General features: G+C 36.6%; 1 protein-coding gene across 3 annotated transcripts in view; it reads right to left on the reverse strand.

The window, feature by feature from the left end:
• Positions 1-19,289, reverse strand: part of SCAPER (S-phase cyclin A associated protein in the ER) — a 475,492-nt gene that overhangs the window by 90,364 nt on the left and 365,839 nt on the right. Inside the window, exon 26 of one of the 3 annotated variants that reach the window (XM_036843856.1) lies at positions 16,387-16,476. The exons of the other annotated variants lie outside the window; for them this stretch is intronic. Coding sequence (XP_036699751.1) covers positions 16,387-16,476 — 90 coding nt within the window. The remainder of the gene's footprint in view (positions 1-16,386; positions 16,477-19,289) is intronic. 3 annotated transcript variants of the gene reach the window in all.

Below are 19,289 nucleotides of genomic sequence, written 5' to 3' on the forward strand. Positions count from 1 at the left end.
GGATTATACACCATGATCAAGTGGGATTTATCCCAGGGATGCAAGGATTCTTCAATATACGCAAATCAATCAATGTGATACACCATATTAACAAACTGAAGAATAAAAACCGTATGATAGTCTCAATAGATGCAGAAAAAGCTTTTGACAAAATTCAACACCCATGTATGATAAAAACTCTCCAGAAATTGGGCATAGAGGGAACCTACCTCAACATAATAAAGGCCATATATGACAAACCCACAGCAAACATCATTCTCAATGGTGAAAAACTGAAAGCATTTCCTCTAAGTTCAGGAACAAGACAAGGATGTCCACTCTCACCACTATTATTCAACATAGTTTTGGAAGTCCTAGCCACGGCAATCAGAGAAGAAAAAGAAATAAAAGGAATACAAATTGGAAAAGAAGAAGTAAAACTGTCACTGTTTGCAGATGACATGATACTATACATAGAGAATCCTAAAGATGCCACCAGAAAACTACTAGAGTTAATCAATGAATTTGGTAAAGTTGCAGGATACGAAATTAATGCACAGAAATCTCTTGCATTCCTATACACTAATGATGAAAAATCTGAAAGAGAAATTGAGGAAACACTCCCATTTACCACTGCAACAAAAAGAATAGAATACCTAGGAATAAACCTACCTAGGGAGACAAAAGACCTGTATGCAGAAATCTATAAGACACTGATGAAAGAACTTAAAGATGACACAAACAGATGGAGAGATATACCATGTTCTTGGATTGGAAGAATCAATATTGTGAAAATGACTATACTACCCAAAGCAATCTACAGATTCAATGCAATCCCTATCATATTACCAATGGCATTTTTTACAGAACTAGAACAAAAAATCTTAAAATTTGTATGGAGACACAAAAGACCCCGAATAGCCAAAGCAGTATTGAGGGAAAAAAATGGAGCTGGAGGAATCAGGCTCCCTGACTTCAGACTATACTACAAAGCTACAGTAATCAAGACAATATGGTACTGGCACAAAAACAGAAATATAGCTGAATGGAACAGGATAGAGAGCCCAGAGATAAACCCATGCACCTATGGTCAACTAATCTATGACAAAGGAGGCAAGGATATACAATGGAGAAAAGACAATCTCTTCAATAAGTGGTGCTGGGAGAACTGGACAGCTACATGTAAAAGAATGAAATTAGAACACTCCCTAACACCATACACAGAAATAAACTCAAAATGGATTAGAGACCTAAATGTAAGACCGGACACTATAGAACTCTTAGAGGAAAACACAGGAAGAACACTCTTTGACATAAATCACAGTAAGATCTTTTTTGATCCACCTCCTAGAGTAATGGAAATAAAAACAAAAATAAACAAATGGGACCTAATGAAACTTCAAAGTTTTTGCACAGCAAAGGAAACTACAAACAAGACGAAAAGATAGCCCTCAGAACGGGAGAAAATATTTGCAAATGAATCAACGGGCAAAGGATTAATCTCCAAAATATATAAACAGCTCATGCAGCTCAATATTAAAAAAACAAACAACCCAATCCAAAAATGGGCAGAAGACTTAAATAGACATTTCTCCAAAGAAGACATACTGATGGCCAAGAAGCACATGAAAAGCTGCTCAACATCACTAATTATTAGAGAAATGCAAATCAAAACTACAATGAGGCATCACCTCACACCAGTTAGAATGGGCATCATCAGAAAATCTACAAACAACAAATGCTGAAGAGGGTGTGGAGAAAAGGGAACCCTCTTGCACTCTTGGTGGGAATGTAAATTGATACAGCCACTATGGAGAAAAAGATGGAGGCTCCTTAAAAAACTAAAAATAGAATTACCATATGACCCAGCAATCCCACTACTGGGCATATACCCAGAGAAAACCATAATTCAAATAGACACATGCACCCCAATGTTCATTGCAGCACTATTTACAATAGCCAGGTCATGGAAGCAACCTAAATGCCCATCGACAGATGAATAGATAAAGAAGATGTGGTACATATATACAATGGACTATTACTCAGCCATAAAAAGGAACGAAATTGGGTCATTTGTAGATATGTGGATGGATCTAGAGACTGTCATACAGAGTGAAGTAAGTGAGAAAGAGAAAAACAAATATTGTATATTAACGCATATATGTGGAACCTAGAAAAATGGTATAGATGGACCAGTTTGAAGAGTAGAAATTGAGACACAGTTGCAGAGGACAAACGTATGGACACCAAGGGTGGAAAGCGGTGGGGAGGTGGGGGTGGTGGTGTGATGAATTGGGAGATTGGGATTGACATGTATACACTGATGTGTATAAAACGGATAACTAATAAGAACCATAAAAAAATTAAAAAATTAAAAATAAATGAAAAAAAGAATAAAAACATTAAAAAACCCCCAGCACTTAAAAAACAAAAATGTACAGTATGTAGTCACCCTGGATGAATTTGTAAAGTGAGTAAAAGGAAGAAAGGAATTTTGCATGTTACTCCCTTCTCTATGCAATATCCTACTTCTTCTTCACCTCTTATTCCTAGTTCAGTTGCTGCAGTCTATGGGATATGTCTTCTATTTTCCCCACCTGCCAGTTTAAGTTATGTGCCTCACTGAAGTCCCCAAATACCCTGGGCACACTCTGCTTTATTGCAGCACTAACTGCAATGCATTTTAAATGTCTCTTATCTGTCTTTTCTTCTAGACCGTAAGCTATTTGTCTCTGTAATTCCAGTGCCAACTATCTACTTGGTGCTTCTAAATATCTGTGGAATGAAAGAATGAGTAGGTTCTAGAGGCATTTACAAAGCAGTATTGGTATGCTGACGTTACTGTGCTGGGAGCTAGGAAGCCAGGGTCTCATTCTAGCTTAGCCATTATTACCAAGATGACCTATGTGTCTCCAATTCTTTATGCATAAAATAATGGCATTTGGTTTTAATATTTATTGAGTCTATTGGAAGTAAGATGGTGAGAGAGGTACTTTTATAAGCATTTAACTCATTAAATGTTTACAGCAACCCTCTAATATATCTATTATTATCCCTATTTTGCAAGTGAGAAAACAGAGGCTCAGAAAGGTAAAACAACATGCACAAGATTGTGAAGTCAGTAAATGATGAAGCAGCTTCTCAAATTCAGGACAACTGATTCCACGTTTAGTGACCTATCCCAACATCACTGTATCTTTCTTAGTAGGAGGTTGCAACGATTACTCTCTTAGGCCTCTTTTTATTCTCAGATTCTTTGATTCTGTAGGTCTAATTTATTTATGATCATGAAGGTATTCAAGTAAAGCCATCTATTTGGAATACAAGCAAGGACCAGGGAACAAAACAAACAAACAAAAACAAAACCAAAAAACCAACAAACAAAAAATAATGAAAAAGGAGATGGAATCAGGCATACTGATGTCAGTGAGAAAATAGTTAAGCAGTGAAAGCTGAGGTAAAATATGACAGCACCACTATAAGCATCATCATAAAGTACTAGAGTGAGGAACCTGAAGAACAGAAAATCAGAGATTCTCAGAGTGGAAAGCTCCATGATTAGATCGTTAACTGGTTCATCCTCCCAGATAATGCAGTGATTTCTCAATATGGGTCTGACATCCTCAGCCACAGGGTCCCCACCAACCATTCACCAAGGCAGACCTTTCCAATTTTAGACAGTTCTAATTATTTATTATGTTTATATCAATGTCTGTCCCTGCTCCTAGCCCTATCACTCTCCACTGACCCACTGGTCATTGGTCTTCTTATTCCTCTATGCAGTCAGAACAGGGGTGTTCCCCTGTCCCTAGGAGAACCATTCAGAAATTTAAAAACAGTTCTCATGTATATTGAGTCCCAGTTTCTTCATTTATTTCTTATTTTGCATGATTTACATTCTCTTTACCCATCAGGTTACTGTCTATTCTGCAGAGGGACTGTCATTCTCTTGTTCTAGACACCATTCAACTATATGATATGACATTAGTTTTTTTCAGAAGTCATGTTTCACTCCAGACATACTAAGTTCATAGTCATCTAAAACCTACAGGTCTTTCCTCCAACCTTGAGTCTTTTCCACTGATGTAACAGAAAAGCTAGGTTACCACCACACCCTGCATCCTGTAGCTGATTTTTTTCAATCTAAATGCCAGTCCACTGAGATCTTTATCAGTCCTATTTCTATCACTCTAAAAACTGCCTATCCTTCCTAGTTTTGTGCAAATTTGATATGCCTGCCTTCTATGCCTCTCATAGCCAGGTTCCTACCAATACAAGACTTAAGCCCAAAGGCTCTGAATGCACATAGCCAACCAAGGAACCCATGCTGGGGCACATCTTATTGAAACAGCTTTCATTCTCTTTTGGAAACTCAAACCATGCCATTTGTCAAATGGAAACCACTGTGGTTTATGGGTTGGGGGTTGGCAGGGTGTGAATGGGAGAGGTATATATACGTGTGTGTGTGCATGCGCACATGTGTGCACACCCACACCTTCACAGATGGTAAATATCTGTGAAGGCAAAACACTGGGTTTCCTATCACATAAGTGTGGAATTCCTAAATAAATTCTTTGGCATTTTGCGGCAAATAATGTCTCTTTTGCTCAAAGCTGCCATTCAAAATTCTATCGACCAAACGAAAAAATCATTCTTAACTACAAGGGGCTCTTCTCTAATAAATCTGGTACTCTTCTCATTTTTCCTATCTCAAATAATGGCACTGCCATCCATCTAAGTACAAAATCCAGAAACCTTGGTCTTATCCTCCTTACCCTACATATCCATTACCAAGGTGAATATTTCTTGACTCCCCTATTTCGATGGCCATCCTAATAGTCCAAGTCACCAATAATCTCTCTTCCAGACTACTCTGATAATCTAATTGGTCTCTCTGCATCCATATTTGCCCCCCCCGAAATCCATTTTAGATATCCATATGTATATCTGATCATATCTGATACCCTTCAGGAATGTATATTTATGATTAAAGTCACAAACTTAACTGAACCTACAAAGTCCAGCATGCTCCAGCCCCTAAATCTACCTCACTTGCCCAAATTGACTCCCCTCACTTCTTGCTCACTCACTAGGGTCCAGCCTCAGTGGCCTTCCTTTGGTTCCCTGAATTACACAACCTCTTTTCCACCTCAGAGCTCTCTTAGGAGCTATTCTCTCTGCCTAGATCATTCCCTCACCTCCCTTTTTGCCTAGCTAATAAGCAAAACCTAATCCTTCAGGATTTAGTTTAAATATCACTTCTTCATGGAGGCCTTTCTTGACCCTCCTAGCTTGGTCAGTTCCCATTTATGCTTTCCTAGTACCTTGTAAATATTCATTTAGCATGTAACACAACAGTAATCACATAATTAATTGCATAATGACTATTCCTCATACCTGGTAAAATAGAAGCTCTATAAAGATTAGGACAAATGTATTTCATTCACTGTTCTACTCCTAATACCTAATGTTCAGTTCCTTATATACTATAGGTGCTTAATAGATATTTTTTAAAAGACTAAACAGTTCTTTGAAAATGGTACTATTGTTTATCCCCATATTATAAGTAAGAAAACTGAGTTTTAGAGAAGTGAAGAAATTTGTTCAAAATTAAAAATTAGCTAATTATGGAGTGAGAATTTGTATCCAGGTAGTTTGATTCCAGAGCCCGGGCTATATGCCTTCTAAGGTATATGACATACTTTTCAAGAAGCATCTTCCCTCTTACCCATTTTTATGGCTTTTTTTATTGTGGTAAAATACACATAACATGAAAGTTACCATCTTCACCATTTTTTTAAAAAAATTTATTTATTTGGCTGCGCCGGGTCTTAGTTGCGGCACGTGGGATCTTCATTGCGGCATGCGGGATCTAGTTCCCTGACCAGGGATCGAACCCGGGCCCCCTGCATTGGGAGTGCGGAGTCTTAACCACTGGACCACCAGGGAAGTCCTATCATCTTCACCATTATTAAGTGCACAGTTCAGTGGTAATAAATACATTCACATTGTTGTGCAACCATCACCACCATCCACCCCATAACTCTTTTCATCTTATAAAACTGAAACTCTACACTCATTGAACAACTCCCCATTCTCTCCTTCCCAGAGCTCCTGGCAACCAACATTCAACTTTCTGTCTTTATAATTTTGACTACTCTAAGCACCTCATAGAAGTGGAATCACACAGTATTTTGTCTTTACGTGACTGGTTTCTTTCACTTAGCATAATATCCTCAAGGCTCATTCACATTGTAGCATATGACAAAATTTCCTTCTAAAAGACTGAGTAATATTCCATTGTATGGATATACTACACTTCACTTATCCACTCATTCACTGATGAACATTTAGGTTGCTTCCACATTTTATCAATTGTGAATAATGCTGCTTTGAACATGGGTGTATAAATACCTTTTTAAGACTTTGATTTCAAATCTTTAGGGTATATACTCAGAAGTGAAATTACTGGATCATATGGTAATTTTATTTTTAGTTCTTTCAAGAATAAGTTCCTTAAAAGAAAACACTTTTTTTCTACAATGGTTGTACTATTTTACATTCCCACCAACAGTACACAAAGGTTCCAATTTCTCCATATCCTCACCAAATCATTTATTTTCTGATCTTTTTGACAATGGTCATCCTAATGAGTGTAAGGTAGTATCTCATTGTAGTTTTGATTTGTATTTCCCTAACGATTAGTGATGTTGAGTATCTTTTCATGTGCTTATTGGCCGTTCACATATTTTCTTTGGAGAATGTCTATTCAGGTCTTTCGACCATATTTTAATTGGGTTTTATTTTGTTGTTGTTGAGTTTTAGGAGTTCCCTATATATTCTGGACATTAATCCCTTATCAGATATAGGATTTGCAAATATTTTCTCCTAGTCTGAAGGTTGCTTCTTTACTATGTTCAGTGTCTTTTGATGCACAAATTTAAAAAAATTTTCACTCAGTCCAATTTGTCTATTTTCTTTTGTTACCTGTACTTTTAGTGTCATACACAAGAAATCACTGCCAAATCCAACGTCATGAAGCTTTTGCCCTACACTTCCTTCCAAGAGTTTTATTGTTTTAGCTCTTATATTTAGGTCCTTGATCCATTTTGTCTTAATTTTTGTGTATGGTGTTAGGTAAGGGTCCAACTCTTTTGCATGTGGTATTTAGTTTCCCCAGTAACATTTGTTGAAAAGACTGTCCCTTCACCATTGAATGGTCTTAGCAACATCGACAAAAATCACTTGACCATGCATGTGAGGGTTTATTTTGGGGCTTTCTATTTTATTCCATTGGTATATATGTCTGTTTTTATGCCGGTACTACACCATTTGATTACTGTAGCTTTGTAGTTAAGTTTGAAATCAGGAAGTGTGAGTCCTCCAGTTTTGTTCTTCTTTTTCAACATTGTTTTGGTTATTTGAGGGTCTCTTGATTTTCCATATGAATTCTGGAATGGGTTTTTTTTCCCACAAATACATCATTGGGATTTTGATACAAGTTGCATGGTATGCACAGATTGCTTTGGCTAATATTGACACCTTAACAATATTAAGTCTTGTAATCTGTGAAAACAGAATGTGTTACCACTTACATATGTCTTCTCTAGAATCTTTCAGCAATAGTAGTAGTTTCCCTTGTACAAGTCTTTCACCTCCTTAGTTAAGCTAATTCCTAAATATTTTATTTTACTTGATGCTATGGTAAATTGAATTGTTTCGGTAATTTTCTTTATAGATTGTTCACTGTTTGTGTATAGAAATGCAACTAATTTTTGTTTGTTGACTTTGTATCCTACTACTTTGCTGGATTCATTTACTAGTTCTAACAGTTTTTTCTTTTGTGTGGAATCTTTAGGGTTTTCTACATATAAGATTATAACAGATAAAAACTGAGATTATTTCTTCCTTTCCAATTTGGATGACTTTTATTTCTACTTCTTGCCTAACTGCTCTGGCTAAAACTTCCAGTACTATGTTGAATCGAAGTAGTGAAAGTGGACATTCTTGCCTGTTCCTGATCTTAAAGGAAAAGCTTTCAGTCCTTCACCACTGAGTATGATGTTTGCTGTAGGTTTTCATATATGAATTTTATTATGTGAAGATTCATTTTTTTTCCTTAGATTCCATATATATGTGTTAGCATAAGGTATTTGTGAAGATACTTTCCTTGTTTCTAGTCTATAGAGTGTTTTTTTGTTTTTAATCATGAAACGGTATTTTGTATTTTGTCAAATTCTTTTCTGTATCAATTGAGATTATCATGTGTGTTTCTTTCCTTCATTCTGTTAATGTGGTGTATTACACTAATTTATTTTTGTATGTTGAAACATCCTTGCATTCCAGGAATGAATCCCACTTGGTCATGGTATATAATCCTTTTAATATGCTGCTGAATTTGGTTTGGTAGTATTTTCTTGAGGACTTTTACATCAATGTTCATAAGGGATATTGGTCTGTAGTTTTATTTTTTTATAGTATCTTGTCTGGCTTTCATATCAAGGTAATGCTGGCCTCATAGAATGAGTTAGGAAGTGTTCCCTTCTTTTCATTTTATTTTTTTTGAAAAGTTTGAGAAGTATAGATATTAGTTCTCTAAATGTTTGGTAGAATTTGCCAGTGAAGCTATCAGGTACAGGGCTTTTCTCTGTTGGAAGATTTTAAATTACAGATTGTATCTCCTTGGTCATAGGTTATTCATATTTTCTTCTCCATGATTTACTCTTGGTAGGTTCTGTGCCTCTAGGAATTTGTCCACTTTGTCTAGCTTATCCAATTTGTTGGTGTACAACTGTTCACTCTAATCTCTTATAATCCTTTTTATTGCCATAGAATTGGTAGTATAATGTCCTCACTTTCATTTTGATTTTAGTAATTTCAGTCTTCTTTGTCTTCTCCTTTTTTTTCCTTTGTCCATCTAACCAAAGGTTTGTTAATTTTGTTGATCTTTTTGAAAAAAAAAAACAACTTTTGGCTTCATTATTTTCTGTATTGCTTTCCCATTCTTTATTTAGTTTTTTCCTGCTCTAGTCTATATTATTTTCTTTGGGTTTAGTTTGTTCTTGTTTTTCCAGTTCCTTAAGTTGTAAAGTAGGTTGTTGACTTGAGATCTTTCTTATTTTTTAATATAAGCATTTATAGCTGTAAAATTCCCCCTCAGCACCACTTTTGCTGGTTCCCTTAAGTTTTGCTTTTTTTAAAAAATTTCATTCATCTCTAAGTATTTTCTAATTTCCCTTGTGATTTCTTCTTTGATCCATTGGTTGTTTAAAAGTGTGCTGTTTAATTTCCACAAATGTGTGAATTTTCCAGTTTTCCTTTTGTTACTGATTTCTAACTTCATCCCACTGTGTTCAGAGAAGATATAATATCTGTCTTTTTTAACCTATTGAGAGTTTTTTGTGGCCTAACATATGGTCTATCCTGGACAATGCCCCACGTGCACTTGAGAAGAATGTGTATTCTGTTGTTGTTAGGTAGAGTGTTCTGTATATATCTGTTACAGCTAGTTGGTTTAATGTGTTAAGTCCTCTATTTCCTTACGTATCTTGTGTCCAGTTGTTCTATCCATTATTGTGACTGGGGTACTGAAGTTGCCAACTATTATTGTAGAACTATCTATTTCTCCCTTCAATTTTGTCAGTTTTTGCTTTACATATTTTGATATTAGGTATGTAAATGGTTATAACTGTTATATCTTGCCATATTGAAACTTTCTAAAAATATATAATGTCTGTCTTTTTTTCTTGTAACCTTTTTGATTTAAAGTCCTCTTGATCCAGTTTTAAGAATCAAGCGTTTTCTTATTTTATCTCCATTATTTTTATCTGCATCCACATACTTCATTACATAGAAATAGAGAGAATTTAAGATAATGTAGAAATGAAAATGCAATCACAGAGTTAAGATATATAATTCTAGTCTGAATAACTTCCCTCTTGGTCACAATATGTTGGAAAATAATAGCAAGTAGAGTAGAACTATATCCAAGATGGCCTCCTTCCAAGGGATCTGTTGAGAATTTTAGGGTCAAAGGCAATTGGTCTGGAACAATTTTAAAGGAAGAACATTTATATTATTTTCTCCTTTCCCTATTCCAACAAGGTGCTATGTATGTATCTCTAGTCTGACTCTGATGTTGTACTGTAATTACTGATTCTTATGTCAGTTGACTTACTATATTGTAAATGTGTTAATCCCAGAAATATATATATTTAAGATGTACAGCATGATGAATTGATATACATATATAGAGTGAAATTACTACAGTCAAGTTGGTTAACATACCATCTCCTCACATAGCTACCATTTTTTTTTGTGATGAGAACACCTGAAATATCTTAGCATATTTCCAGTATTCAATACAGTATTACTAACTATAGTTATATATTGTACATTAACTCTCTGGACTTATTTATCCTACATAACTATAACTTTGTACACTTTGACCAACATATCCCAATTTCCCCCAGGCCCCAGTCCCTGGTAACCACCATTCTACTCTCTGCTTGTATGAGTTTGACTTTTTAAGATTCCACATATAAATGGATTATGTAGTATTTGTCTTTGTATGCCTGGTTTATTTCACTTAGCATCATCACATCCTCTGAGTTCACCCATGTTGTCACAAATGATAGGATTTCCTTCTTTTTTTTTGGTCGCGCTGAGCAGCATGCAGGATCTTAGTTCCCCAACCGGAGATCGAACCCGTGCCCCCTGCATTGGGAGCATGGAGTCTTAACCACTAGACCACCAGGGAAGTCCCAGGATTTCCTTCTTTTTTAAGGCTGAATAATATTTCATTATACCTATCTATCTACCACATTTTCTTTATCCATTCATCTGCCAATGGACACTTAGGTTGATTCCATATCTTAGCTATTATGAATAAGGCTGCAATGAACATAAGAGTGCAGGTATCTCTTTGAGATATTTATTTTATTTGGATACATATCCAGAAGTGTGATTTCTGGAGTCACACTTGAAGTCATTTAATTTCTAGCGGACATTTAAAGGACTTTCTGGAATATAGCCTAGTAAATGGCAAGAGACCAACACAGCCTAAATAAGATTCACACAGAACAGAAAAGAATATTTCACTTGTTGTGACAAAAGTGTCAGGAGTGAAAGGAGTGAGGTACAATGAGGAAAATAAATATGCATCATAAATGGGATGCTGGGCTACAAATGCCTGCATATTTAATTAGGCCCTAAGATGATTTGTAAGGCAGCACAGAGCAGCAAGGCAGGATGTTGAAAGACTGTTGGATTATGAAGCATGAAGAAATAAGTTCAGGCTGGGTGAGCTGGCATGAGTTTTTTTAACTCTTTAATTTAAAATAATTACAGATTAATTGGAAACTGCAAATAAAAGTGTAGAGTGGTTCTATGTACGCTTCTCAGTTTCCTCCAATGATTACATTTTATATATCAATAACTGTAGTATGATATCAAACCCAGGAAGTTGACATTGGTACAATGTATGTGTATAGTTAGTTCTATGCCATTTTACCACATATGAAAACTAGTGTAACTGCCACCACAGTCGAGATACAGAACTACTTCATTACCACAAAAACATCCCTTTATGGTCACACACACATCCTCCTCATCTATTCTTCACTGCTGGCAACTGCTAATTCACTTTCTATCTTTATATAAAATTTTATCATTTTGAGAATGTTATATAAATGGAATCATTTAGTATATGACCTTTTGAAACTAGCTTTTTTTACTCAGCATAGTGCCCTTGAGATCTACCAAGCTGTTGAGTGTATCAGTAGTTCATGACTTTTAACTGCTTAATAGTATTCTATGGTATGGATGTACTAAAGTTTAACCATTCCCCATTAAAGGACATTTTGGTTGTTTCCATTTTTGGCTATTACAAATAAAGTAGACTATTTATATTTAATGTGATTACTGATATGTTAGGACCTAAGTCCATCATTTTATTTTTTGTTTATCCTGTTTGTGGTCTTTTCAGCTTTTTGAACCTATATGTTTATGTCTTTTGCCAAATTTAGGACAATTTCAGCCATTATTTCTTCAAATACTTTTTTAGTCCTGTCTTCCCTCTCCTCTCCTTCTGTGAGTCTGATAACATGAATATTTGATCTTTTGTTATAGCCCCATCAGGCCCCTGAAGCTCTGTTAATTTTTTTTTCAGTCTATTTTCTCTGTTGTTCAGATTGGGTAATTTCGATTGTTCCATCTGAAAATTCATTGATTCTTTCCTCTTTCCTCCCTGTTCTGTTGTTGAACACATTCCCTACATTTTAAAGTTCTGGTTATTATAGCTTTAAGTTCTAACATTTTCATTTGGTTCATCTGTATATCTTCTATTTCTTTGCTGAGGCTTTCTATTTTTCATTTGTTTAAGCATATTTGTAATTGCATGTTGAAGCGTTTTTATGATGGCTGCTTTAAAATCCTGTGAGATAATCACAACATATGTTGGCTCTCTCTTCTCAATCAGGTATAGGTTTTTCTGGCTCTTGGTATGATGACTGATTTTTTAAATTATATCTTTAATGTCTTGGGTATTACAAGACTCTGGTTCTTATTTAAATCTTGCATTGTAAAAGGCCTTCTCTGACACCGTGCTGGTATGGGGTAGGGGATGCCACCTTGTTACTGTCAGGTGGGGACAGAAGTGCAGGTTACCTGCTTGGCCTTTACTGACACCCTTGGTGGGGGAGGGTGCCCCATCATTGTTGGGCGAGGGAAGGAGTTCAGGCTCCTCACTTAGTTCTCCACTGATACCACACTGCCTTGCTGGTTTGGAGAGGGAGAGGTAGATGTTACTTCTCCCCATATGGCCTCCACAGGAGGGTGGTGGGGCTTGTTACCTCAGGCAGGTGGTAAGGGCATTAGGACTTGTTACTAGAGGAAGGTGGTAAGTCCTGGCATCCTACTTGGCCCTTTCTGATGCCACTCTAGTGAGAGAGAGAGGGGAGTCTCACTACCTCTGGGTGGGGTGAAAATTCAAGCTCTCAGCATGGTCTGTGCTTACCCTGGGGGGAGGAGGGGGGCTCATTACTGCTAGGTGAGGATTAAAATCCCAGTTTCCCACCCAGCCTTCTCTGAAACCACCATGGTAGAAGGGCATTGCATGAGTGCTTAACCCCTTCTTAAGGCCTCTGATTCTTCCAGAGAGTAACAGCCACTGTCACCGTGCAGGGATTTTTCTTACAGTGGTAACAGAAGTAGTGAAAGAGGTAGTAAGGATAATAATAGCAGCTTACACTTAGTGAGCACTTAACAACGTGAGATACCAATGCTTACAGCTTCACCTGGTTCATTACACTTAACCCACACAGTATTGCCAAACAGCAGCATTGCTACTCCTTTTTCAGACAAGAAAGCTAGGGTTTAGAGAGGTTATATTATGGCAGAGTCAGGATTTCAATCCAGGCAGTCTCACTGCTAAGCCTGGGCCTTAAAACTACTTTACTATACTGTAGTGAGGATTAATCAAGATGACATGTGAAAGTGCTTGAAAATTAGAAAGCACTAAACAAGTGTGAGGGAATTTTTATTACCACTTTTCAGAGTACTTCGACAAGCGACCATGATTAGGTAAATGAAATTTCAGGCTTCATCCAAAGCTAATGAATCATTTAAACACTGTATTCCACTGTAACAGCTACCCAAAAGATAAGTTTCACATTCCGTAAAAGCTGCAATGCACCTCTGAATGAAAGTTTTAAAGGTAGAAGTTTAGGGAAATACATGTACAGACTATTTTCTCATAGGTATTTTTACATTTTTCACATATAGAAACGGGAGCTGAATTTTGGTTTAATCTCTTTAGATAGGTTTAAATAGAAGTTGTGAGGAGAGAGGTGTTATGGATAATCACTGAGCCATGCTATCTACTTTATAGGAAGGAGATTCAGTTGTGGAGGAATCCCTTTAGTTTAAAGAAATAGTTATATGTAGATCATGAAGTAGACAAATTCACATGAAAAAGGAAATGTATATCGTTCACATTTCAACTATATTTGAAATGACAGTATAATTCTCTAAAGCACATTAGCTTACAACACTGTTTCATTCATTTATCAAACATTTTTCCAATACTACGTCCTAAGCTCTGTGATAAGCTCAATGGGCGAAGATAAAGACACAGTCCTGCTCTCAAAAGTTCGTAGGTAAGTAAACTGTAATTAGAATTCCATGTAACAAGTACAACCCTGGAAGTAAACTCATGGCACTGCGAGGACTGGCACAAGGAACACTGTGCGGAGGACGTAGCTCCTGGGCTGAGTCTCACAGGGAGAGAAGAACTTAGCTTGCTGGGGTCTCGGTGGTGTGGGGCAGTACAGTACACAAAAGGACACAACATGAATGATGGCCTGAAAGAGTGCGGACATTTAGGGAGCTGCGGGTTTATGGGTGTGGCTAGAGCAACAGGAAATGAGACTGCCAGATCACACAGGCCTGGTATGCTTCATTAAGGATTTTGGTTCTTAATCTTGAAGGTGATGGGTAAGCCAATGAAGGATTCATTTCAGAAATAGGACTCTTGTCGTAATGTGGTGTTATGGAAGGGATTAAAACTAAAGGCAGGGAAGAAGCCTATTATATTGCTACAAATGAGAGATGATGGGGATTGTAGAGTAATCTGATTAACTGCATATTTGGTGAATGGGGAGGAAGAGGAGCGAAGGGAGGTATGATTTTAAAACATTTCCTAGGTTTCTGACATAGATGGTAGTGTTATTTACCAGGATAGGTGGGAGGTAAAGGGGGAGGACAGGCCCAGTTTTGGGCATGCTAAGTTTCAGGTACTGGGTATGGAGATGCTGATTTGGGATCGTCAGTGTGTGGACAACAGTTGAAGTCATAAACATAGAACTGTCCATGAAGACTGTACAGCTTGAGGGGGAGGAGGAGAAAAACTCAAAAGGGAATCCTGGGAAACATCAACATTTGCAGAATGGTCCTCTATGAGGAAAGTCCAGAGGGAGATTTTACACAAACCAAAGGAAGGGAGATTTTTAACGTGGAAGTCACTGGTGATCTTGGTGAAAGCACTCTGAGTGAAATGGTGGGAGAAAAAGCCAAACTACAGTGGGTAGAAAGTGAATGTGTAGTGTGGAAGTGAAAAGAGTGGATGCAGACAGCTCTTTAAGATGCCTGGGTGTGACACACAGGGGTGGTAAGTATGACCAGAAGCCAGTGAGCTGTCATTTCTTTTCTACTGGAAATACAAGGATGCCTAATGATAGCAATACAATAAAGCTGATGATGCTGGCATTTTACAAATGATAGCTTAATCTTTGGCAACTTGGTCAAAAACAAATGCAGGAATGAAACAGAGAAAAATACAAAAGTGCTAGTCTCAGGATGGGTAATCTGATGTAACACAGAAGCCACATTTTCCCAAGTTAATTATAGGCAACAATAAGTAGTTTTCAAAATTATGTCATTTATTTGTTCTTCTAAAAATACCTATGAAATATCTATCAAACTGTATGTGAAATGCACAATTTAAAAAAAGGTTTTGGTCTTCCTCTTTCACAACTTTCACTTGGGAAGCAAATCCCCATTGACATTTCTCATTGCACACAGTAAACCTCAAAGGAAGGGAGAGTACATATGATTTGAAAAAAGTCTTTTAGACAGTCTGATCTGCATTCCCACACCTTAGATGAGACTTCTTGCCCTAGAAAGGTACTTCAGGAAGGCAGGTCAGATCAATTAGGTAAATGTTGGTTTAAATGCCTCAATGTGCCCAACACAAGGTGTGGAAGCAAAAGCAATGGATTTTAGTATAGCTCCCCCACTAACTTTGTGACCTTGCATGAGTTATTTAACCTTTTTAAGTCTGTGGCCTCACCTGAAACTTGAAAGGGTTGTATGAGAGAATCTTTCAAGTTCTTTACAGTTCTTGATACTTTATGATTTGTTGACAAGTGGGTCGAAGGTTGCTAAATTAGACATTCTTTTCTCTCTACCTGGTGATTTTCAAGAGCATATGCAAAGTTTTCCTTCCATGCTTCCTGCTCCAACCACTTACCACTCTGTTCCCACCTGCTTAATTCCTACTTAGGTTCAGCTTCCAACAAAACTTCCTCAATGAAGCCTTCTCCAACCTTCCTGTTAGGAAGGAATCGCTCCGTCCTCTGACCTCTCAGAGCACCCAATCTTTACTTTGCTATGCCACTCTTTGCTTTGGCATTCATGTCTTATTTTACTAGACCAGAGGATGGCAAACTTTTTCTATAAAGGGCTAGATAGTAAATATTTTATGCTTTGCAGTCATACAGTCTCCATCACAACTACTAAACTCTACCATTATAGGGAGAAAACAGCCATATGTAACAAACGAGTGTGGCTGTATTCCAATAAAACTTTATTTACAAATAGGTGATTGTTTGTATGTCCTAGTTTGCTGACCTTCGTGCTAGACGATAATGTTCTTGAGAGCAAGCTCCACACCGTATTGTCTCTGCATTCCTTGTGATGCCTAGTATAACATATTCTTGCCTAAAGACGGCACACAAATAGATGGAATAAATTATGTACACTTAAAATAGGAGGAAAGAAAATCAATAGCCATTCCCTCTATGTTATTCATTTCAAGAAAAAAAAAGAGATAATCGATATAAAAGCATAAGAAGATGGTGTAGTCCTTCAATAATCTAATCAGTGTCTTTACATTGCTGCCTTTTAGACAGTACTTTTCCCTTTCTAAATCTAGGGCAAAAATTAAATTTCACTCATCTTACAATGCCAAAAGCCAAAGGCCCTTCTGCATATAACAAAAGCACATTTCCCCCAATTTTTTGTTTTGAAAAACATCAAGCTGTTAGAAAAGCCAAAGAATATTAAACAATGAACTATACTCTACCTAGATTCACCAACTGATATCATTTTGCTACATCTGTAAAAGCACGTTTCAAAAATAAATTTTATTGCAAACTGCACCTATTTTAAGTGTAACTTGCAGCAAGTTTTTTTTCTGAGAAAATTTTAAAGTTTTGCTTTTTAAACATTTGGGGAAGAGTGTTTGCCCAAGCATACCATGACATCCAATATCCTTGAAGGAAAATATTAATGTATTTGATTACATAGAATGAGTAACTTCTATACCAAAAAAGACAGTATAAACAAAATTTAAAGGAAAAGGAGACACCAGAAGCTAGGAGAAAATGTTAGCAACAAATCTATAAAACAGGAATAAACATATATAAAGATAATAAATAAAAATTTTAATGTGTGAACAGAATTTAAGAAGACAACTCAATTAACATGGATAAAGGATGTGAAGATATACAAATGACCAATAAATATATGCAAAAATATGCAATCTTACTAAATTATCTAAATTTATCTAAAACACTAGTGAGATTCCATTTCAGTTTAGCAGATGGGCAAGTATTTTAATATATAGAATATATCTACATTGTAATATCTGATGTTGGTAAGTCAGTAAGTTTTGACAAATCTATGCACCTGTATAAGAACCATCAAGGTAGAGAACATCTTCAACACCCCCAAAAGTTCCCTCGTGCTCCTTTGAAGTCAATGTTCTCCTCCACCCCCAGGGCTCTAGGCAACCACTGATCTGCTTTGTGTATCATAGATTATTTTGCATTTTCTAGAATTTCAAATAACTGGAATCATATAGTAGGTGGACTTTTGAATCTGGCTTTTTTTAATTTTACTTTGAATAATGCTTCCCTGAATTCTGAATAATTCATCCATGCTGTTGAGTGTATCATCAGTCCATTCCTTTTTATTGCTAAATATTATTCCATTGTATGGATATACCACAGTTTGTTTACCATATCACCTGTGGGTGGATATGTGTGTTGTTTAGGGATTTTAGTTATTTATGAATAAGGTTGCTAAGGTCATTCTTGTACAAGTCATTTTTGTGAAGAAATGTTTTCATTTTTCTTGGGTAAACAACAAGGAGTGACATTGATGGGATGTAGGGCTAGTATATGTTTGTAAGAAACTGCAAAACTTAAACCACACTTTTTAAAACAACAGGATTTGTTAAATTATATTGTCAAGATTCAAGAGAAAGCAAGTTATCTTTTAAGGAACAAAACTACATACTGAAGTGTGGTCTACATTAAGACTCTCATTTGCTGCGGTCAGAGGTGTTAATGAGACCAAATATTGCTGCTTTTCCTCTCTAAACAGACTGCTTTCATAGGTGATGAGAATGAACTGAGCAAGAGCAGAGGCCCACCATAAAGAATGCTTTTAGTCTATTTCCAGTATCGCATAAAACCCCAAGAGGACTGGGAAAGGGCATAGAAACAGGAACTTAGCTGTGTGTATGACCATTTTAATGTCTGGTATTACTGTTCTCTTTCATTTACTAGAAACACCAGAAGGCCTTCTGCTTGATGCCCTGCTATGTCTAAGTACAAACATGAAGATGTTGGGATGCAAGCTTCAGAAGGGCAAGAAGAGAGACTGAATTATTATAGGGTGCTGGAAAAGGCCTAAACAGAGTTCATCTATATTCACCCTTCTAATTTCTGCCCATCTTCCACACCTGACCCACTAGTAGTCTCTTTTTCTCTCCATTCTATATTGCCCTCCCGAGCCCTCCTCTTGTCTGTTTCCTTCTCTTCTTGGGTCCCACTCTTGTCTTCCTTTTAGTCTCTTCCATTTTCTCTCATCTTTCTGCTTTCTGAGTATGTGTACAAATGTGCATGTGTATGATTCTCACCCTTGCTAGGCTTATTTCAGGCTTCTCTTCCTAGTCTCTCTTCTTCCTCCCAAACAAAAGCTGTGAAGTTTGTTAGACATAAAGAAATAGAACTATTCCCTTGCAATTGTTGATGATGGCCTTTGTGCTTTTCATTTCCAGTAGTTTTCTCCCTGCAGCTAAATACTACAGGTTCCAGTCTGAGTACTGGGATCACCCATTTTCCTGAATCTCTATGTTAAATGACAACATAGCGTGTTCAAAATGTACATTGAATAGCTGTCACTCCCTTTAAGGAATTTTCAAAACATGAGTTAAATAGTTGTTTTAAAAATTCCTCTGCAGGTATTTTAAAACATGTTTCAACTATATAGCTATAGATATACAGTCTACAATGAAAGCTTCACTTTCCTTTCATAAAAACAATCATTTTTCCAATAAAGAAATCTTTTTAAGTTCAAGGCCATATTTAAGCCCTAATAAATAAGTCCTGGTATTTAAATTACCAAGTATTTCAGTTCCTGAGGTGAATGCATGTAGCTGATGGAAACCACATAACTCTTACCAAATTACCAAATTCCGGGAGTCTAGAACTTTTATTTCTGTACTGCTTTAAAATCTATATATA

This window comes from Balaenoptera musculus, chromosome 2 (genome assembly GCF_009873245.2).
Source record: "Balaenoptera musculus isolate JJ_BM4_2016_0621 chromosome 2, mBalMus1.pri.v3, whole genome shotgun sequence".
In the NCBI taxonomy this organism is placed as follows: Eukaryota; Metazoa; Chordata; class Mammalia; order Artiodactyla; family Balaenopteridae; genus Balaenoptera; species Balaenoptera musculus.